A 21,280-nucleotide genomic window follows, 5' to 3' on the forward strand; every position below is an offset into this window, starting at 1 on the left:
GAGCTGCACCGGGGCCCAGGACCCTCATCAGGGGTCCACCCCCATTCACACTGCCTCCACAAGCAGTGGGGCAGGGACATCCTGAAGGGTTGCAGGCAGGCACAGCTGTGGGCCCAGATTTCGCCTCCCTGCATGATCCCTGGACTCTGAGCTGCAGTACCTAGAGAGGTCATGAGACCCTGGGTCCTCTGTGCACCCAAGACCCCTCCAACCAGACATTCATGCTATGCATGCCCAGCCCTGCCCCCCCATGGGCACACACTGGCTCTTTGCTCCAGGGCTGTCCCACCGGGCCAAGCCTGTGTCACCTGGTCCCAGGGAGATGGCCTGTTCCCACAGCAGTGGGGAGGGTGGGATGACAGACCAGAAGTGAGGGGATGGGACCCAGCTTGAAGCCCAAGCTTGTGCATGGCCCACCAGGACCAACGGCTAGGGACAAAACAGTGGCAAAAAGAAACATTTAATGATTTGAGGGGAAAGGTGTGCTGCAGGTAGGACAGGGGCAGGGTGTGCTGCCTTCTGAGGGCAGGTTTCCAAGAAGCTGTGTCTGTTATCTGTCGGCAGAGGATGGGGAAAGGGCACTGGCCAGCAGAGGCCACGGCCCAAGGCTGCAGGCACACGTGCACAAGGGCTCAGCAGAACTGTAAGAAACAGACAAGAGGCAGCTGCCATATGGCCTGCAGGACCCCAGAGGGCAGGAAGCAGGGCTGGGGTCTCCATCCACCACCGTCACAGCTCCCGAGAGCCTGGCTGGCATGGCCATCCCCAATTTCACACTTCAAACCACTACCTCCAAAAACAGGACGGCCTGAGCTCACCCCTACCTTCCAGCGGTTCCCACACTCGTTGCAGACAACGAAGGTGGTCATGGGCTCATCAGAGCTGCGGGTCTGCACCTGTGGGGGGGGGGGGGACGTGATGGCGGGGTACCCAGCCCCAGGGCCTCAGTCACTGGCAGCTTGAGGCCCCTGGGAGCAGGACTTCCCTGGAGTCACAACCTGGGGAGCACCCCCTACATCCTCAGGCAGGACTGGCCTCATGACACCTTGGCCCTCTTGGATGACCTGGGCTGAGCCTACCCAGCAACCCCAACCTTGGGGCCACCCCACTGCTTTCTGCTTACAGGGTCCCCTGACATCTCTTGGGGCCCCATCAGTGTCTACCTCCATTACAGTGTATTCCCACTGCCACTACCGGGCACCCATCCGCCAGCAACGACACAGTTGGGCCAGGCCCCCCCAACTTTAGTGACCCAGAGCACGCTATACCCACCACCGAAGGCTGCTTACTGGGGACCTCGGCAAGGAGGAGGCCCCAAGGGTGACAGCAACTTCCAGCCCCATCGGAGGCTAAAGTCAGACCCAAACCTCAGCATCTCTCACACAGCGCACCCCACGTGCGCCCACGCAAGTGGGACCCAGCTGTCAGAGGAAGGGCAGGGCGGGGCCCCAGAGGAGGCCAGCACTTACCTGTGTGTAGGTGCAGTTCTTCTTTCTGCACTTGCCGCAGGTAAACAGGTCCGTCTGTGTGCCACCCGTGCGTGCCATCTGGTGCTCGCGGATGGCCTCCTTGGTCATGGCCTTGCGGATCTCCTTCAGCTCATCGCTAGCCATGTCCTAGGGCAAGGGGCACATGCTTAGCCTGCGGCCCCCGAGGGGCGGCCCCCGAGGGGCAGCCCCCTGCGCCCCTGGTAGGCTCACCTCTGAGGTCATGACAGCAATCTGCTGGGGCGTGATGGCACCACACAGCACATTGCGCCGCAGGCCGGGGTTCTTGGCATCCTTGAGGTTGGAGAGGCGGCTCCGCACGCGGTTCTTGTACTTCATGTCTGTGTTTCCCACGTCCCGGAAGATACGTGCGGGCGTTTAAGGACCTGTGCCAAGGCCAACGCCCTGCCCTCCAACCCGTCCCTGGGATAGTGAGGGCCTCTCTGTGGGGACTATGTCAGAAAAGCCAGCAACACGGGTTCCAGACACTGACACATTCCTGGCTGAGGCCCAACTGCAGGCGCAGGGTCTGGGACCCAAGTCCACTGCAGGCGCGGTCGGACCCCATAGGGTCTAGGAGGGCCCCCGACTGCCCAACTTCCCTGTCCAGGGGACCACGCAGTGGCCGCCAAGGGAACTGGGCCTTAACCCTGCGACCCCCAGAAACTTCAGCCCACCCAGCGCCCATCCCCCATACAAAGGATATATTCTTCGATCTGACCCGCCAGGCACTCGCAGTCTGCACCAATGGCCACATGGTCATCTGTAAAAAGGAGCCCTGGCCAATTGCCTGCCAGCTCCACCCCCCACACCTCAACCTGTGTGGGATCCCCGCCCCCAAGGGCAGCAGCAACCAGTTGGATTCAGGCCTCTGCAGGCAGGCAGGGCCCAGACCTGGGAATGGAATGTGTGTCAGGAGCCAGGACCCTGAGGTGTGCTGCGTGGCCCCAACCCAAGCACTCACGGTCTGTCTGCAGGGCAGCAGTCAGCATCTCACGACACTTGGTTCGCACAGCGTCACAGGTGACTGGCACCGGGGGAAACGTGGTGATCCTTGGTGTTGAGGGTGTCCTGGGCAGTTCTGGCCTCTTGCGGCTGGAGAGAGGCCCGCTCGGGCCACATGCACCCCCATGAGATGCGGTTCCCAGAAAAGCCAACGTCACAGTCACGATGCCCCCAGACCTCATCTGCTCCACTCTGACAGCAGCCCACAACCCTGCCCATCTGCAGTCAACTCCAGCGTGTCCATGCAGTCCAGCCAGAGGCAGTGAGGCTCACTGGGTGGGGCACAATCCCAGATGGGGTCTCTGCCTCAGGGAGGCCTGTAACATGGGGCCACAGTGCCCAATGCAGACTGCCAGGTGGGGCTAGGGGTCATCCAAGATCTGGTACCACTACACAGGCAGCCCTACCCCTCGCAGGTCTGGGCACCCCCTGTATCCAGCCAGCCCTCCTCTCACACCCCTACATCTCGTGACCCCATGATCTCCATGGAAGTCAGTGGAAGCAGGCAGCTTCCTGGAGGAAAAACAACACATGCAGGTGGGCGGATGAGCCCATGTCTCTACAAGGCCATGCCATGGATTCAGGGTCAGCTTTTCCTGGCCCTTGGCCACTGCTGCCCAGTGAGGTCAAGAGCACAGCTGCCTCTCAGCCACAGCCACCACCAGGGCAGCAGAGAGGCCTCATGGCTCCAGAACCTGCATCACACCACAGGCTGGGGCATCCCCAGGGAAGGAGGGACTGGCATCAACAGACACCAGGCCAAGGGGGATATCCAGAACTGGCCAGTGAGAACCACCCCTGGACTGGGCCTGGAGCCGGGGATGAGAGCAGCAGGCTCCCCCAGGCCTGCTCAAGGTGTGTGTCAGCCACGTGCAGCCAGGCAGACTCAGCCTCCCCTCAGATGCTGGGGTCTGAAAAGACCCAGAGGAGTCTCTAAGGGGTCAGTGTGCAGCAAGAGGCCAACCCCAGGGAGAGTCCCTTCCAAGAAGCAGGAAGGACCAATGTGTTTTGGGGACCTCAGCTCCCCCGCCCCAGGGCTCCCAGAACTCAGCACCTTGGTCTGCCGAGAAAGCAGGGCCATGGAGGGGAGGCATGTGCCTTCTGGAAGCGCTACCTGGGGTCCTGGGCCTCGGAGGCCTCCTTGGAGGACGACGTGGGCAGAGACCCGCCCCTCCTCCGCTCCCTGGCTTTGGCGTCTGAAGCATCTACAGGTGCCAGGAAAGAAGGAAGGGCTGGCCGGGAGAAGGCAGACCAGGAGGGCAGCGCAGGGCCAGCGAGGAGGGCAGACCACCACCAAGGCATAGCCCCAGCCCTCGGACCCTGCCTCCAACCCCAGCTTCCTGCTAACGACCAGGGTCCTCTCTCCCCAGCCAAGGAAGGTCCTGGAAAGGCCTCCTAACTACAGCAACTCTCCGCAGAGTGATAGCCCCCAGAGATGGAGCCCAGGACATGCAGCTCTCTTTCCTGAGGGTTTGGACAGAGCCCAGGAGGAGCTGGGAAGGGAGGGGCACCTTGGGGTCCAGTGGTGGCATCCCAGTCACCCCACAGCCCCACTTCCTCTGAGTGGCTGCAGACCACCCCCCATCCATCTCCTCTTAAACCCATGTCCTTCCTACCTGTTCCTCCTCCACCTCCCCCCCAAGCTCTTCTCCCTCAGGTCCGGGGCTGCCCCCTGGCTGCCCTGACACTTTCCCACGTGACCTCCCCCAGCTCTGTCAGGTCCCCCTCCAGGGCTCAGAGCAGCCCCCCTCCACCTCTCCCCTCCCTCCTCATGGAGCCCCTCTCCTCCTGGTGCTTCCTAGACTGGTCACTCCCTGCTCCAGGACAGCACGGCCAGCACCCTACCCAGTGGTACCCAGCGAGGGGCCAGAGTCTTGGGTGCCCCTTGCCCCCAAACTCAGCCCAGGCTGCTTGACCCGTACCCAGGAGCTTCTTCCAGGACTTGATGAGGGACTTGGCTAGTGTGACGACCTCCTCGTCCGAGCTCTGCTTCCGCAGGGCATTGACGGACATGCCAACACGGGTGGACTGCAAGGCAAGCGGCCAGGCTGGGGGCAGCGGGCAAACCCTCCCACAGACCCACGGTGACTCCCACAGGGCAAGGCTAGGGACCAGTGAGGGGAGCGGGCGCCCTTCCTGAGGGTGACCATTCCATCTGCACAAGCCTCAGTAAGGGACACCGTTGGTTTCTCTTGAATGCCCATTCCTATCTCATGGAGCAACAGAGAAAGGCAGGGACCATTTCCTCAGGGGCAAGGATTCATGCCAACCGAGGGCAGGGCAGGGGCAGGAAGCCCTGCCAGATGCTGGGAGCTGGGGGGCTCACGGGGCCCTACCTGCAGCAGATGCAGTGTGACAGGCATGGCCTTCAGCTCCCGCAGCAGGTCCATGGCTCCCTCCTGGAAGAAGGGAGGACCCACATAAATGACTCTCAGCTCTTGGTGGGTGAGCCCACCTCATCCTACACATGAGGGTTGGGGGAACAAACACAGGCAGTGACAATTTGGAGACCCACCTGGGTCAGATGCCCCAGGAACGGAGGCACAATAAGCGGCTTTGCACTTAATCCCAACCCACCACCACAGGGCCAACAGGGGAAAGGGCCACAGCCCTCCCTGGCAGGGGCGCCACACCAGGAAGAAACACAGCCCTGAGAAGTGCCCACTCCTGCCTGGTCCCATGTCCCCTACCTACGTAACTCTGGCAGCCTCTCCTGGGCGCCCCTTGCTGAGGCCAAGACCTCAGGGGCCTCTGCTCTCCTCACATGAACCCCCACACCCTACTCACTCCCTCCAGCCGTGTCACCTCGCCTGGCCCAACAGAGCCCTGTCTCCCTTCTCTGACCAGCACTCTCGCCCACGTCTGCTTCCTCCAGGGCGCACACATGAGCCACATGACGCCACGGCAGACAGCTCCCTGGGGCCCTTCAGGACCTCTGGCCCTGCAGCTTCCACCACCAGCCACCCACCTGCCCCCATCTCCTCATAGAGCTCTGCTGAAACCACAGCTCTGTAGTGAGGGGGAGGCCTTGCGCCACCCCAGCCGCTCTGGGCTTTGCCGTCCTCCACAGAAGCCTCAGGGAAGCCACCAGTGAGGTTTCACGTGTGTGTCTCTCTCTGAGGACGTGGGGGAGGCAGCCACCCAAGGCAGCCTAGCTGTGGGAAGGGCACAGCCTGCGCCTCCCCAGTCTGGATGGCATCTCTGCTCAGGCTGCAGCCTCCCCCTCATCACCCCTGCAGAGTCCAGCCCCGTGGTAAGCTCCTCACAGGGGACAAATGGTCACCAGAGACAAGGGCACAGTGCAACTCAGCAATCATCTTCCCCAAAATGGAGCCCCAGGCTGCAGGAGACCAGCTTGCTGATGCCTCCAGGGAAGCATAAAACAGGATTCCCAGTCGTGACCCCCTGCTCCCCAAAGGGCCCTGAAGGTACTAGGACCCACCAGAAGTCTCTGCTGGCTCTCACTCACCAGTCCATGGTGCCTCAAACCTCCTCACGCCCTTCCCAGTCCACATCTGTCCCCCCTCCTCATTTTCCCCTGGGCTGCCATCCACGCAGTGCACCACCTAGGTGTCCCCTCCTCTAGCCCTGCCTGGCCCCACCCAGTCCCCCGTGGGTCCCATGACCCACCTCTGCCCCGACCTGGAGGGCATTTGTTTCGTCTCCTCTGGGGAAAGCAACTTTTTTCTCTTGGCATCTCTGGAAACAGCCATAGATGTTCCCACATCCCTGCTCTGGGCTGCCCACCACCTCCCAGGGGTGTGAACATTGTGCAGGGTTTGGGGATGAGGCAGTGTTGTTGCTTGATGGATGAATGATAGCATGGGAACCAGGCCCCTTCACCGCCTGGGTGGAGAACCCTGTCCAAAGACTGACTCAACCATGCTCAGCCCAAAAGCCAGCCCCAAACCACCAGTGAAGGCACACAGCCCTGGGGTGGTTGGGCAGGCATCTTAAGCCCCGAGCTGAACCTCCCCCACAACTCCCATTACCACTCGCCCACCCCAAGAGCTGAGTCTGGGGAGAGAGCAGATTTTGTTTATTGAGCCTCTCTAGGAGCAGCAGGACCCCCTCCACCCCTAGAGGCAGGTACCACCCACCAAAGATGCTTCCTGTGAGCATACGCAGGTCACCTAGGCCCAAAACTGAGAGGGGCCTGGAACTGGAGGCCCATCTGCTAGCCCCTCTGAGTCCCAGCTCAGTTTTTCCCAAAGGTTCACTGGCCTAGGGACAACGGAGGACCTGCCCCACAGCGAGCATGGCCGGCTGGAGTCTGCCGCCCCGCGATTCCCAGGGCAGGCTCAGGGCCTCCTAGGGCTCTTTCCAGAGGTGTCTACGCATTTACCCACTCCCCAGGAGCTGCTGGCTGAGCCATGGCTATGGAAGGGAAAGAATTTATTAGGGCAACCTGGTTCTTGGGCGACTGAACAGACAAGGAAAGAAAAGGCCTTCCCACCCAAGAAAGCCCTCTGGCCGGCTGGCTGGAGAAATGAGACGTCGGGGCTGCCGCAGCCCCAGACCAGGCAGAGGCAGGGGAGGCGCCACAGCTCCAGGGAACAAGGGGTCCAATCTCACACTCCAAACTCTTGAAGGCGGAGAAAGGATGTGGGAGACCTAAGGTGGGACAGAGGGCTCTGAGTCGGGGTGGGCCTTGGCGGGGAGTTCTGGGGGACTGCGAGGATGCCCAGGATGGGGAGGAGGAAGGCCAAGGCGGCGGGCGGCCAGTCAGGGCTGTACAGGCCCCGACTTCAGCGAGGCCTGGAGGGGCGGGGCCGAGGAGGGTCTCCGCCAGCCCGGCCTCCCGAGGGGGTCTGGAGTGAGGGGTGGAAGTGGGCGAATCCCAGGCCTGCGGGGTCTCAGCCTGACAGTTGGGGTCTGAGTCCAAAGCGGGTGGTTCCCGGGACAAGGTCCAGGTCGGATCGCGGCCTCTGCCGTGGGTGCGAGGTGAAGGGTAGGGCTGGCCCAGAATGGGGGTCTCGGCCTCTGGCGGGGGTCTCCCCGCGTCCTGAGAGTCTCTGCCAGGGCGGAGCCTCGTCCTGCCCTTCGAATGGTCACCGCGACCCTGACGGGGGCTCGGCAGGCTCGGCGGGGGCTCGGCGGGGCGGGGGTCCCGGGGTCCTGACGGCCCGCGCCCCTCACCGCGCTCTTCTTGGTCACCATCTTGTCCAGCCTCCGGGCGATCCGCGCTATCTCCTCCTCCTTGCCCATCATCGCCTCGGGGGCAGCGCCCCCAGCGCCCGCCGTGCCAGCCTCAGCCTCCCGGCCCGGACCCCGGCCACGGCCGCCGCAGCCTCCCGCACCCTCCGCAGTAGACGCAGCCCCGCCACGGGCGGGAGACCCTCCGTTCAAACCCCCGGCCCCCGCGACGCCCCGCTGCATCTTGGGACATGTAGTTCCCGCTCCCGCGCACCCTGAGCGAGCCCGCCCCGCTCCCGACCACAACTCCCAGGAGCCAGGTAGGCGCGCAAGGCATCCAGGGAAGTGTAGTTCTGACGCAGGCCGCCGCCCGAGGCCTGCGGGACAGGAGGACTCAGTCTCACTAGCACACGCGCTGGCCGGTTAGTCGGCGGAGGGCGCTGCGGCAGCGCGGGACCCGGCCGTGCGTAAGGGCCGCAGCTCCGAACGCTGCACTTTCCTCCGGACACCGCGCGGGGGCGACCCGGGTCCGACTGCAAGAAGCCGCTAAAGCACGCTGGGGTCGATCCCCTCCCCACCCCTTGAGACCTCCTTTGCCACCTTCTTCAGTCCGGGGCCCACTGCCCGATCCCAGTCCTGCGCGGACCCCCTGAGCGCTCTGGTTAGAATTGTCGTCTCGGGAACCCTGGAGGCCTCAGTCAATCAGTTCAGTCGCTCAGTCCTGTCCGACTCTTTGCGACCCAATGGATTGCAGCACGGCAGCCTCCCTGTCCATCACCAACTCCCGGAGTTTACCCAAACTCATGTCCATTGAGTCGGTGATGCCATCCAACCATCTCCCTCTGTCGTCCCCTTCTCCCGCCTTCAATCTTTCCCAGCATCAGGGTCTTTTCAAGTGAGTCAATTCTTCACATCAGGTGGCCAAACTATTGGAATTTCAGTTTCAGCATCAGTCCTTCCAATGAATATTCAGGACTGATTTCCTTTAGGATTGACTGGTTGGATCTCCTTGCAGTCAAGGGACTCTCAAGACTCTTCTCCAACACCACAGTTCAAAAGCATCAATTCTTCAGTGCTCAGCTTTCTTTATAGTCCAACTCTCACATCCATACATCACTACTAGAAAAACCATAGCTTTGACTAGACGGACCTTTGCTGGCAAAGTAATGTCTCTGCTTTTTAATATGCTGTCTAGGTTGGTCCTAACTTTTCTTTCAAGGAGCAAGCGTCTTTTAATTTCATGGCTGCAGTCACCATCTGCAATGATTTTGGAGCCCAAAAAAATAAAGTCTCTCACTGGTTCCCCATCTATTTGCCATGAAGTGATGGAACCAGATGCCATGATCTTACATTTTCTGAATGTTGAGTTTTAAGCCAACTTTTTCACATTCCTCTTTCCCTTTCATCAAGAGGCTCTTTAGTTCTTCCCTTTGTGCCATAAGAGCGGTGTCATCTGCATATCTGAGGTTATTGATATTTCTCCCAGCAATCTTCATTACAGCTTGTGTTTCATCCAGCCCAGCATTTCTCATGATGTACTCTGCATATAAGTTAAATAAGCAGGGTGACAATATACAGCCTTGACGTACTCCTTTCCCTATTTGGAACCAGTCTGTTGTTCCATGTCCAGTTCTAACTGTTGCTTCCTGACCTGCATACAGATTTCTCAAGAGGCACGTCAGGTGGTCTGGTATTCCCATCTCTTGAAGAATTTTCCAGTTTGTTGTGATCCACACAGTCAAAGTCTTTGGCATAGTCAATAATGCAGAAATAGATGTTTTCTGGAACTCTCTTGCTTTTTCGATGATCCAGCGGATGTTGGCAATTTGATCTCTGGTTCTCTACCTTTTCTAAATCCAGCTTGAAGATCTGGAAGTTCACGGTTCACGTACTGGTGAAGCCTGGCTTGGAGAATTTTGAACATTACTTTAATAGAGTGTGAGATGAGTGCAATTGTGCAGTAGTTTGAGCATTCTTGATTGAAGTTGAAACTCCAATACTTTGGCCACTTGATGTGAAGAGCTGACTCATCTGAAAAGACCCTGATGCTGGGAAAAATTGAGGGTGGGAGGAGAAGGGGACGACAGAGGATGAGAGGGTTGGATGGCATCACCGACTCAATGGACATGAGTTTGGGTAAACTCTGGGAGTTGGTGATGGATAAGGAGGCCTGGCATGCTGTGGTTCATGGGGTCGCAAAGAGTCAGACACGACTGAGTGACTGAACTGAACTGAACTAAACTTGAGCATTCTTTGGCATTGCCTTTTTTGGGGATTGGAATGAAAACTGACCTTTTCCAGTCATGTGGCCACTGCTGAGTTTTCCAAATTTGCTGGCATATTGAGTGCAGCACTTTCACAGCATCATCTTTTAGGATTTGAGATAGCTCAACTGGAATTCCATCACCACCACTAGCTTTGTTCGTAGTGATGCTTCCTAAGGCCCACTTGACTTCACATTCCAGGATGTCTGGGTCTAGGTGAGTGATCATACCATCGTGATTATCTGGGTTGTGAAGATCTTTTTTGTATACTTCTTCTGTGTATTATTGCCACCTCTTAACATCTGCTGCTTCTGTTAGGTCCATACCATTTCTGTCCTTTATCGTGCCCATCTTTGCATGAAATGTTCCCGTGGTATCTCTAATTTTCTTGAAGAGATCTCTAGTCTTTCCCATTCTATTGTCTTCCTCTATTTCTTTGCACTGATCACTGAGGAAGGCTTTCTTATCTCTCCTTGCTATTCTTTGGGACTCTGCATTCAAATGGGTATATCTTTTCTTTTCTCCTTTGCTTCTTGCTTCTCTTCTTTTCACAGCTATTTGTAAGGCCTCCTCAAACAGCCATTTTGCTTAATACCCAGCACTTTATCCTGGTTTGTCCTGGGGAGAAATCAGATGGTGTCTGGCCTCGAGGCTGGCTCCCTAACAATGGTGACCCAGACCCTGCCCCAACTGGTGCCTCTGCTAAGGTTGAGTTGCTGTCTGGCATGAACCCTTCTTTACAGCACAGGTGATGCTTCTGAGAGGCCTTTCTTGATCCTCTCCTTGCGACTCTAGTGTTAGGGACCAGAAGCTGTTTGTCAGACATACATCTGCAGTGCTTTGCTGTATGCTGACCATATGGGTTGACACTCTCTCCCCTGTGCTCCAGGTTTGTCAGAAGCCATGGCTGAGCTCAGCATGTCCAGAGGGAGGGCCCTACCCATGTCTTCAAGGCCCCTGGCACCTGCCTAACCCCATCCAGTGCCGGGCTTTGAGTGAAGGAGGCTTCCAATGTGCGGCTGGGTTGGACATTTTAAGCCACAAAGACTCAAGCATGACCTCTGAGCTGGTTAAGAAGGAAGAGCCTTGCCCCTTATCCCCCAGGGTGGGTGGGGTCTGGGGGTTTTGTCCTTTGCCCTCAAATGGCAGAGGTACAGGCCTCCCAGCCAGCCGGGTAGATACTGAACATTGGGCACCCAGAGGAGGGCAGAGATTTGAGGAATTGGGGGCTGTATTACAGGGGTTTGGAGTTTGTCCCCCAGCCATTGACCATATCCAAGCTGCTAAAAGGGACAGGGATGACCACAAGTCAGGGGCCAACTAGGGGGATGGGGGAGATGGAAGCAGGGCAGGTCTGTGAGCTGAGGAGGGAGACTGGGCCAGGTGGGAGGGAGAATAGGACAGGGTCTCAACCTGGGAGTCAGAGGCCATCCCCTGGCAGAAAAGAAACCCTATAGGAAAGGCTCCCAGTCGCCTCTGCATTGCTCTCCAAGGGATGCGTACTGTCCCTTCAGTTACGAATTAAGCCGTGAACATCTCACAGCAGGGCCAACTGACCACAGCACAAACTAGAGCCCCTTCATGTCTCAGCCACTGTGCTGATGCCCCCAGCATCCTGCCATGCTCACTGCCGCCCTGAACTGCTGCAATAAAGAAGCGCTTGGGTGCTATAGCCCACATTTTAGAAAATAATTTGCTGTCTTTCAGTGTAATTGTTTCCATGGTAACCCTGGGACAGGGGTTACTTTGGGACAGGGAGACAAGAAGGGGCTGTCAGCTGAGCACAAGGGCCCTGCCCCAGCTCAGCCAGAGAGGAAAACCCAGATGGCCCACCTCAGGCCCTCCTCCTACTACCTCTGGCAAGGCCCAGAGACAGCTCATGAGGAGCCAGGCATGTCTCAGAGGCTCTTGACTGAGGCCACCAAGGCTGTGGACGAAGGGAGACCAAGACACCAGTGATCAGGAGGTGTGGGAGGAGGGTGGGTGATTGGGAAGAGTGGACAGGCAAGTGGGGGTGGGTGACAGGGGAGGTGGGAGCTTTCCCGCTGGACCTGGGGACCACAGCCCTTTGCCCCATGACGGGAGCCCTGAACCCTGAAAAGGTGCAGTCCCATATGGAAGCCACCACCACAGGGGGAGGAGTGTGACCCCATGCAGGGTCCAGGCCTGGACCTGTCTTGTGGCCTGCAGGCCCCACGATGAGCAGAGGCCTCTAGGTGGCGGGAGTGAGCCACAGATGGCCTGTGGGCCAGGCCCCTCCACCACGACCCCCTGCCAGGCCAGGAGGTCCAGTTGTTTCTGGCCACAACCATGAAGCAGCCCAGGTGAGACTGTGGTTAGTCCTGGAGAGAGACACTCATCTATGGGTTGTGTGGGTGAGTCCCACTCTGGCCAGGGCTCAAGCTGGAGTAGTAGTGACTGACTAACCCCCAAACCCCTGACTCTCCATCCTAGAAGTCCCTGGTCCCCTTGTTCATGACCCCTAGAACCTTTCTCAGGACAGTCACCATCCACCCAAGACCCCTTGGACCCTACTGAATCTTGGGAACTTCCTCCTCCAGGGAGTCTGCCCCAGCAAGCTGCCTGGGCCCCAAGATCCTCCCATACCCCACCTCATCCCCTCCCCAGAAAGCTGTGCCTGCAGGGTGACCTCAGCATCATGACGTGAACCTGGCTGTACCCAGAGCAGGGTACTCACTGAGGCCCCAGACCCCACATCCTTTTTGCTGTATCTGGGGTGTTGGCACACAACCCAAGTCACGTGGGAGTTGTGTCCCATCCTGCAGGGGTCTTGCACACTTGACCCCTTTATGGTGAGAGACTCATGAGTCTGCCCACAGGAGCCCTACTCTGTGGGGAGCCTGGCCTGTCCCAGGGGCTCTGTGGGCAGATGCAGCCCTGACAGCGGCTTGGGGACACCCCAACAACACTTCAAGGTCTATCGCACACAGACGGGCTGCACTATTGGCCCAGAGGCCTGTCCCTCCCCCATCCTCAGACCACGGAAACATCGGAAGCTCAGGCCATTTATTTTTCTATTTGTGTCCCCACGCTTGCCCGCCCAGAGCCGGCCATGACCCCCGCAGGTCGAATCCTGCTTCCCTTCTGGCTGGGGCAGGGGCCTCGGTGGGAAGCCCAGTGCTGCCAAACTCACACGGAGCCCCCTCCCCTTTCCCATGGCCACATGGGTCGGGCAGGGAGATGCCGCAGTCCCAGAAACCCCCACTCCCTCTGCCGTGCTGTGGGCAGTGCTTCCCTGACCCCGGTGCCCAGCTGTTTCTGCACTTTATTCCACCAGGCCCTCCAGCCCATCCGTGGGCCACAGTGCTCTGACCCCAGCCAGTCCCATTCAGGCCTCCCTCAGGTCCTGGCCTCTGAGCTCAGGCAGGGCGGTGACCAGGGACCAGGTCCAGCCTGAGTCCTCCATCCTGCATGCCAGTGCACATCTCATCTGGCCAGTGCTCTCTCTGGGCCTCAGTCTCCTGGTCTGCAGAATGGGAAGAAGCACCACCCCCAGCAGCCTCTCCTGGAAAGTCCCAGCCCCTCCCAGGGATTGGCCCAGGCCCAGCTCCCTCCCCCAGAAGCAGGACTTTGGGGAGGCAGGAGGCACCCCCCAGAGGCCAGCAGCAGAGGCCCTGGCGGCCTGCTCCAGGCTCGCTCTAACAATGCGCTTCCCCCACACAATTCCCAGAAACACCGCCCTCCCTGCCCTGCCAGCCCGCCAAACTGGCGGCCACTCCACCCTCCCCCTCCCCAGGGGCCTCAGCAGCAGCAGGGTCAGGGGCCCTGATGAAAGCAGAAGGTCTAACTCACAGGGGTCCCCAAGGCAGTGCCTCCCAGGGGTCCAGGCACACCAGCCCTGCCCTGGGGGAGAGAGACAAAGAAAATTCCTTTGGGACAGCAGACCAGCGGGCCCAGGAGCCAGGCCCCATTCCCAGAGCGACCCCTGCCTTCTCTGCGGGTGGAGAGGTGGTGAGTACTTCCTTCTGCCTGCACTGGGCCACCTCCACACAGCAGCGTGGAGTGGAGAGCTAAGTCCGGTCACTCTGCTCCTCTGCTCAAAACTTTCCCAAGCCCCCATGTCTTCTTCAGAGAAGGAAGCAAGACTCTCCAGGCCTCCCACAGCCCTGGTCCCCTCTCCTGCACATGCCTGCCGCAGGGCCTTTGCACATACTGTTTCCTCTACACAGAACACTCTTCCCCATGTGTCCCTTCACTGCGTTCACGTAGTCTTCAGGGTTGGCTCCACAGTCCCCTCCTGAACGGACAAGCAGTGAGCACCCTGACACAGACCCTCTCTCCTCCACAGCCTAGCACCCTGGATTCTGACTTTTTGTGGATTTGTTGATTTGTGTGTCTCTCCAACAGAATGGAAACTCCCCACAAGCAGCGCTTGGGTCTGTTTTGTTCACGGCTACACTACTATCTCCTGGAACAGGGCTTGACCTGTTCAGGTGGGTCAGTGACCAATGGGTGGATGGATGGGTGACTCCTGAGCCTGAGAGAGAAGGGGCAGCTAGTCCCCAAGACACAGGCCTGCCTCCTAGCCCAGCTGGCAGCCACAATCGGTTGGACCATCAGAGCCATTTGTTACCAAGGCCAGGGCTTCAGTAGAAAAGAAACACACAGTGGCACTGCCCACCAGGCCCCGGGGGCCAGTGACCACCTGGAGGGCTTGGCTTCTCCTTCCATGCTTCCCAGGGCAAATGAGGACTGTCATTGGAGCCTGGCAGGAGAGAAGAGGGGCTGGGCCAGCCCAGGGCAGGGCAGACACAGGGTGGGGGTTCAGGATACCCAGGTGTGTCAACACACAGACCCCAAGGCAGGACACACAGAGAGCCCATCTCTGTCCCATCAAGAGTCTCCAGGAAACCAGGGCACCAGTCCTGTATCACCCGGGCCTGGGGTGCCGAGGTCTAAGCAAAGACGCCTTCCCAGAGGCTGCCTGAGCCCGGACTGACTGGCATGGGGGCGGAGCCAAGGGCAGAGCAATAGGCCTGGCAGGCTAGCTGTGCCGGACAACTGGACAGACAGAGTGTCTGGCGCCTGCTCAGCCAGGCTGGCCCTCCGCTCTCTCCTCGCAGCTGTGGCCTTCCTTCCTGAGCTGGTGTTTCCTGGCTCCTCCCTGCTGTTGCTATGGAAACTGAGAGCAGCCTGGGGGCTCCCCCTGCCCCCCCGCCTGGTTCCCACGGAGCCCCCGCTGAGCACCAAGAGAGGCCCACACAGAATGCAGGACACTGGAGAACAACCATGGCCACAATGCCCCAGGGATCGCCCTGCTTGGGACCCCAGCTCTCATCCAGCACAGCGCCCCTGCCAGACCCCAACGCCTGGGACATCCACAAAAGTGATCTATCAGGATCGGCCACAGCCCATTTGCCCCCACCATGAGGCCACCATCACAGAAGACTCCTCACACAGGCTACATTCGGTGCCCCCCCCAACTCACAAGTCCCCTTCAACCCAGAGAAGCCCCCCCACCCACTTGGTCCTGCTAGTCTGAAGCACTCAGGGGCAGACCCAACCCCAGCACCACAGCCCTGGGACCTGCAGGGGTGCCATTCTCCCACATGCCCCACAAGCACCCCCAAGAGCACACTGACCCTAAGTTCCTAGACCACCCAGCTCTAACCAGGACTTCCAGGTCCCCATGACAGTGACAGTGGCAAATCGTGCCCTGACCCCAGCACTCCTGAGACACTGCCCTGTGAGTGTGAGCACCACGCCAGCTCCTTCGCACCCCCATGGCCCTCTGCACACCAGGACTGAGAGCAGGAAGGTATGGGCTGGACAAGCCAGCCACCCCAAGCCTGAGCTCCAGCCACCCCCAGGATTAGGCCTGCTGCTGGACGAGTCATGCATGCACACGGGGAGTGTGCCCACTTGGTTCTAGCCATCGGGTGGCCTCCCCACTCCCATCCAGCCTTTGGGGCAGCTTCAAGGATGAACAGGAGGATCTGGGCCAGGCCTGAGCCCTGGTCTCCAGGACCACAAGGCAAGGCCTGAACAGGGTGGCCTGGCTCCAAAGCCCGGGAGTCAGGAGACCAGAGACCTCTCCACCTGGACCCATAACTGATGGGGACCCTGCTCCCACCCTCTAGGAGCAGGGAAGTCCTGCCCCTAGGGACTCAGTAATTGGTCCCAGCCCTGCTCCCGCTCCTGCAGCAAGCCAGGCCTAGGAGGCTAGGAGCCTGTGAGGTCTATGCCCCGGGCAGTGCCTGGGAGGTCCGCCACCCCCAGAGCCCAGCCAATCTCCCACTCAGAGGCACTGAGGGGATTACCCAGAATCCCTTGCAGGCTTTGCCCAGGGCCTAGGGGTCCAGTCCAGGCTGAGAGAGGGAGCGGGTGGAGGGCCAGGAAGGCAGAGGCCACTGGACGCCCAGGCCAGCCCCCGCTCACAGAACAAGCTTGCCCGCCATCCCACCTCCTGTCTGGGGAGACGGGGTTACAGACAGAACCTCCCAAAGTGGGCAGCAGCAGACTTGGACCAGGTGGGTCCTGGAGACATAGGAACACCCTCAGACTATGGATGGACTGGGGGCCATAGCTTGGTGGCCGGAGAAGTCTTTGGGAACTCCTCCTCCGGTGGATGTCCAGGGCCAGACCTCCACTCCCCGCAGGACCTCATCTCCTATGGCAGAGTCCAGTCTCTTCCCCACACCCAGGCAGACAGACACACATGGACACACAGACCACACACAGACACACACCTCTGATGCCCAACTGGTCACACCCATGACAGCCCTTCCACAGCCCTGGGGCGTATCCCCAGCCCTGAGGCTCCAAGGTCAGGGCCACCCTGACTGCAGCTTCCACCCCACTGTTTTCCCATCTGGATGGTGGGCCAGAGCTAATGTCAGCCTTGCCAGGCAGCACAAACAGGAGGGGAGCCTGACACCGAGGAGGTAGGGGTTACCCCAGGAGGCTCTCCCCTGCCTTGCTGAGCCCCAGCTCACAGGATGTGACAGCCGGACACCTGAATCCTGGAGCTCAGCCAAGAGGGAGGGTCAATGTCTGGCGCCAGGCAAAGCAGCCCTCCTGGGGGGTGGGGCCCTGGTGGTGAGGTAATTCTGGCCAGGGAGCTCCCAGCAGCTTGAGCTGCTCAGCTCTCAAGGGCTGCAGGGGCCCAAACAGGGCCCCGAGGGAGCCGAAAATCCACAAGGTCAGGGGCTGGAGTGGAGGAACCAGAAGCCACCTTCCCAAGCCCAGTGGTGATCAGCTCAGACTCCTGCTGCTCAGGCTGAGCCAGGCCCTTGACCCAAGACCACACCCAGAAGGCTGCAGGGAGATGTCACCTCTGCCAGATGCTGGTCCCACGGACCCATCCTTCAGCCCCAAGTCTTCCTCACATGTCTCTTCTCCCAACCCCAGTCCACCCACATTGGTCAAAGGGAAACTGGCACCTCTGGGAGAGGTTGTACACCCATCCACCCTCAGGCCCCCCATTCTTGCCTATCTCCCAGGAAAAGCCAGTCTTCCCCCCAGACCCAAGGGGACCCCATCAACTATCCCCAGTCCATCAGCATGCGCTCGGTGTTCATGAATTAGGCGCCAGAGCCTGGGAGATGGAAACCTGATAGGAGCCACCGAGCCTGCACTGATGGGATACACACCCAACCGACCTCATGGTGGAGGACCCCTGTGGGGGTGCTGGCCTCTCCGCAGGACAGCTCAGGAGCAGCCGCTTGTGGGAGCTGTCAGACCCACAGGGGACCTGCCCCCTCATAAGCCCTGACTGTGGCCTAGAGGGACTACCAGATCCAGGAGTTCTGGCCACCCACAGCTAGGATCACTGTCACCTGAGGTCACATACCATGGAGCTCTCAACACATGAGATGGGACTCCTCATGAGGTAGTGGAGCTATAGAGCTCCCAGACTGCCAGTGGATGTGCAGGAGGGAAAACTTATCCTACAACCACCCCACACACACTCACAGCCCCCCTAGAACCACCCTCAGCATGGGGGCAGGGAAGCAGCCTGCCTGGGGGACACCTCTCAGGGTCTGGGAACCCAGACACCCTCTGGAAGGGGTGGGAGGGGACTTCAAGGAGGCTGGCAGCTCCTCTGGACACCCTCAGGGGTCTGATGGCCCAGGGGAAGGGCCCTCCTCCTGCCACCTGCCCCAGCCTCACTCCTGCAGCAGCACTGGCCTGGCCGACTGGACTGGGTAACCAGCTATTACAACTGGTCAATCAGGCCCTGGGGAGGGGGATGAGGCGCGGGGCTCCAAGCACTGGACTCCTTCCCTTGCTCTGCTATAGATGCCAGCCACCTACCCTCTCCTCCAGGTACTCAGCTGCTGCGGTTTGCCGATTTTCCAGCGCTTGCGAGCAGGGTGGGGGACACGGTGAACATCTCCCTTAATCCCATGAACAGACCTGGGGAGCAGTGGGGAGGAGGGAGGCTCAGAGTTCCCAGAACTCCAAGTTCCACATGTTGGTGAAGGACGAGTGAGCAGTGATGCCCTGGGTTACTCAAAGCAGCTCCCTCAAGACACAAAGCGCTTTTCCCAAGGTGAACTTCCCTTGGAGTCAGAATCTGCTGGGAAGGCAGCCGCCCCCGCCCCCAGTTCCTGCCCGGGGGTCTGATTCTTACAGTCTGACAGCCCCCACAAGGCCGCCCCCTGCCAAGCTTCGGGCCACATCAGCAGCTCTCTCCCATTCAGAGGGGGTCTCTCTTTCAGAGGGGGTGCGGGGGGCGCCACTTCGAGGAGGCCACGGCGGAATCTCGCCCCGCGGAGAAGAAAGGGAGCCCCCGGGAGGAGGGGGGCGGCCCCGGCCCGCCCAGGCCCGCCCTGTCCTCCACGCCGCCCATTGGCCCCCGCGCTGCTATATCTGGGCGCCCACCCGGCGAGAGGCCACTGCCGTCCCCACCGCCGCCCGCCCGCCCAGCGCGTCCGACCCCGACGTGCCCGCCGCCCACCCTCCGCGCTCCCGCGCTCCGTTCCGCCCAGGCCGCGCCCAGCTGGAATGCAGAGATCGCCGCTCGGCTACGGCGCACAGGACGATCCGCCCGCCCGCCGCGACTGTGCATGGGCCCCGGGCCCCGGGGCCGCCGCTGAGCCGCGCGGCCTCCCCGCCGTCCCCGCCGTCCCCACCGCGCCCGCCGCGCCTGCCTCGCCGCCTAGCCCGCCGCGCAGCCCGCCTCGCAGCCCCGAGCCGGGGCGCTATGGTCTTAGCCCGGCCGGCCGTGGGGAGCGCCAGGGGACCGACGAGTCGCGCATCCGGCGGCCCATGAATGCCTTCATGGTGTGGGCGAAGGACGAGCGCAAGCGGCTGGCGCAGCAGAACCCAGACCTGCACAACGCGGTGCTAAGCAAGATGCTAGGTGAGTGGGGGGCGGGAGCTGGGGCTGGGGGGTGGGCAGGAGCTGGGGATGGCGGAGGCGGGGGGTCGGCCCAGGTCCCGGGAGGCCTCACGCAGGGGCGCGTGCTGGGATCGGCTGTCAGCCTGCCAGCTCTCCCGACGGCACCCAGCTGACCCGCGCCCGCGGCCCGCAGGCAAGGCGTGGAAGGAGCTGAGCCCGGCGGAGAAGCGGCCCTTTGTGGAGGAGGCGGAGCGGCTGCGCGTGCAGCACCTGCGAGACCACCCCAACTACAAGTACCGGCCGCGCCGCAAAAAGCAAGCGCGCAAGGCCCGGCGGCTGGAGCCCGGCCTCCTCCTCCCAGGCTTGGCGCCACCGCCGCCGCCGCCGCCTCCCGAGCCCTTTCCCGCGGCTACGGGCCCGGCCCGGGTCTTCCGCGAGCTGCCGCCGTTGGGCGCCGAGTTCGACGGTCTGGGGCTGCCCACACCCGAGCGCTCGCCGCTGGACGGCCTGGAACCCGGAGAGGCCGCCTTCTTCCCTCCGCCCGCGGCGCCGGAGGACTGCTCTCTGCGGGCCTTCCGTGCGCCCTACGGCCCAGCCGAGCTGCCCAGGAACCCAGGCGGCTGCTTCGGGGCGCCCCCGGCCGAGGCGCTTAGGACCGCGCCCGGCCCCGCCGCGCCGCTTTGCGGCCTCTACTACGGCGCCCCCGCGCCCGGCCCGGGCCCCTACCCCGGCCCTCTGTCGCCACCGCCCGAAGCCCCGCCCCTGGAGAACGCCGAGCCGCTGGGACCCGCCGCCGACCTATGGGCCGACGTGGACCTGACCGAGTTCGACCAGTACCTCAACTGCAGCCGGACTCGCCCCGACGCCGCCGGGCTCCCGTACCACGTGGCGCTGGCCAAGCTGGCCCCACGCGCCATGTCCTGCCCCGAGGAGAGCAGCTTGATCGCCGCGCTGTCCGATGCCAGCTCTGCTGTCTACTACAGCGCCTGCATCTCTGGATAGGTCGCCCGGGGCACTGTGCGATGCCTCTCTCTCAGAGGTGGAGTTGCCGCTACTCGTCACAGACCCGCAGGAACCCGCGACGCTGGGCCTTGGCCAGGTCGAGGGCACCCCGACGGGAGGGTCACCACGTACTGGGGCTTGGCCGGGAAACCCAGGCCTAGGACGTGTGGGCTGACCCTGCCGGGGCTAAGCTTAATCCTTTTCTTGCAGTGTATTTTCTAGAACTAGGCTGTGTTTTTTACTTTGCCTTTTTTATATTCATAAAACAGTATATTTAAGTTTTAATTAAACTTTTTCTCCCAAGGGGTTTCAGTGATGCAAAGCACCAATGTAGCAAGGGCTTTTTAAATAACATTTGTTTGCTGTAAAGGAGGAGCCAGGAGCTGGGTCCCCCTGGACCAGGCGAGGCCACAATAAAGCACCTCACCTTTCCTCCGAACTCTAGTGTCTGTGGTTGTTGCAGGGCGGATGGGGGGTTTTGGGGGTGGGGAGGAGCAGTTCCCTCTAGAGCTCTGGATGTGCGCCTCCCTCCAAATCCCCTGAGAGCCTGACTCCCAGCTGGGCCCACAGCAGGCAATTCTCCATTCCTCCAGGACACTACCCCAGGCAGCTGGTGGGAGGCAAGAGGTGAGGGCACTCCTCACCCTCCCAGCACCCCCGTTCCCTGCCACTCTCTATTTTAACTCAAGCCTATTAAGGGTCAGAAATCCCCCCACACTCTCACCCAGGTTTCATCATCCTCATCTCATCCTTAAAACTTTCTTCAAGCCCAGTGACTGCCCAAGACACCACCTCTTTCTGAAGGAGGCTGATGGGGTTGACGCCGGTCTGCAGACCTGACATCCTGGGACCCCAGTCCATCATTCTCACTCAACCCAGTGTCCCAAGAGAGGGTAGCACCATGACCAATCCCTGCTGCTCCCCAGGGTGACCTGTGCAGGCTCTCCAGTGACACATGGCCAATGACCAGAGCAGGGGGCTCAGGCTTCCCATCTCAAGCTTCCCACGTTGGAATCCATCACTCTAGCCCTGTGCCCCATCCCCGCAGGACCGGATGCCCTCTTTCCATACAGCCTCCT

General features: G+C 60.7%; 2 protein-coding genes across 4 annotated transcripts; one reads left to right on the plus strand and one right to left on the minus strand.

The window, feature by feature from the left end:
* Positions 1-444: 444 nt before the first annotated feature.
* TCEA2 (transcription elongation factor A2) lies at positions 445-18,188 on the minus strand. 3 transcript variants are annotated; one of them, XM_061126794.1, is made up of 10 exons: positions 18,170-18,188; positions 4,829-4,891; positions 4,415-4,520; positions 3,607-3,697; positions 2,452-2,582; positions 2,194-2,250; positions 1,701-1,855; positions 1,470-1,616; positions 825-896; positions 445-641 (listed from the first exon to the last, which is right to left on the minus strand). In XM_061126794.1, the coding sequence occupies exons 2-10, from the start codon at positions 4,880-4,882 to the stop codon at positions 633-635; spliced, it is 822 nt and encodes a 273-aa protein (XP_060982777.1). In that variant the 5' UTR covers positions 4,883-4,891; positions 18,170-18,188; the 3' UTR covers positions 445-632. The 3 variants fall into 3 exon arrangements, with proteins under 3 accessions (XP_060982777.1, XP_060982775.1, XP_060982778.1); XM_061126792.1 differs by lacking the exon at positions 18,170-18,188 and adding an exon at positions 7,632-7,829; XM_061126795.1 differs by lacking the exon at positions 18,170-18,188 and adding an exon at positions 6,123-6,183.
* A 581-nt stretch (positions 18,189-18,769) lies between these two features.
* SOX18 (SRY-box transcription factor 18) lies at positions 18,770-20,640 on the plus strand. The gene is made up of 2 exons (XM_061126791.1): positions 18,770-19,220; positions 19,393-20,640. The coding sequence occupies exons 1-2, from the start codon at positions 18,863-18,865 to the stop codon at positions 20,199-20,201; spliced, it is 1,167 nt and encodes a 388-aa protein (XP_060982774.1). The 5' UTR covers positions 18,770-18,862; the 3' UTR covers positions 20,202-20,640.
* The last annotated feature ends 640 nt before the right edge of the window (positions 20,641-21,280 follow it).

This window comes from Dama dama, chromosome 23, assembly GCF_033118175.1.
Source record: "Dama dama isolate Ldn47 chromosome 23, ASM3311817v1, whole genome shotgun sequence".
Taxonomy (NCBI): Eukaryota; Metazoa; Chordata; class Mammalia; order Artiodactyla; family Cervidae; genus Dama; species Dama dama.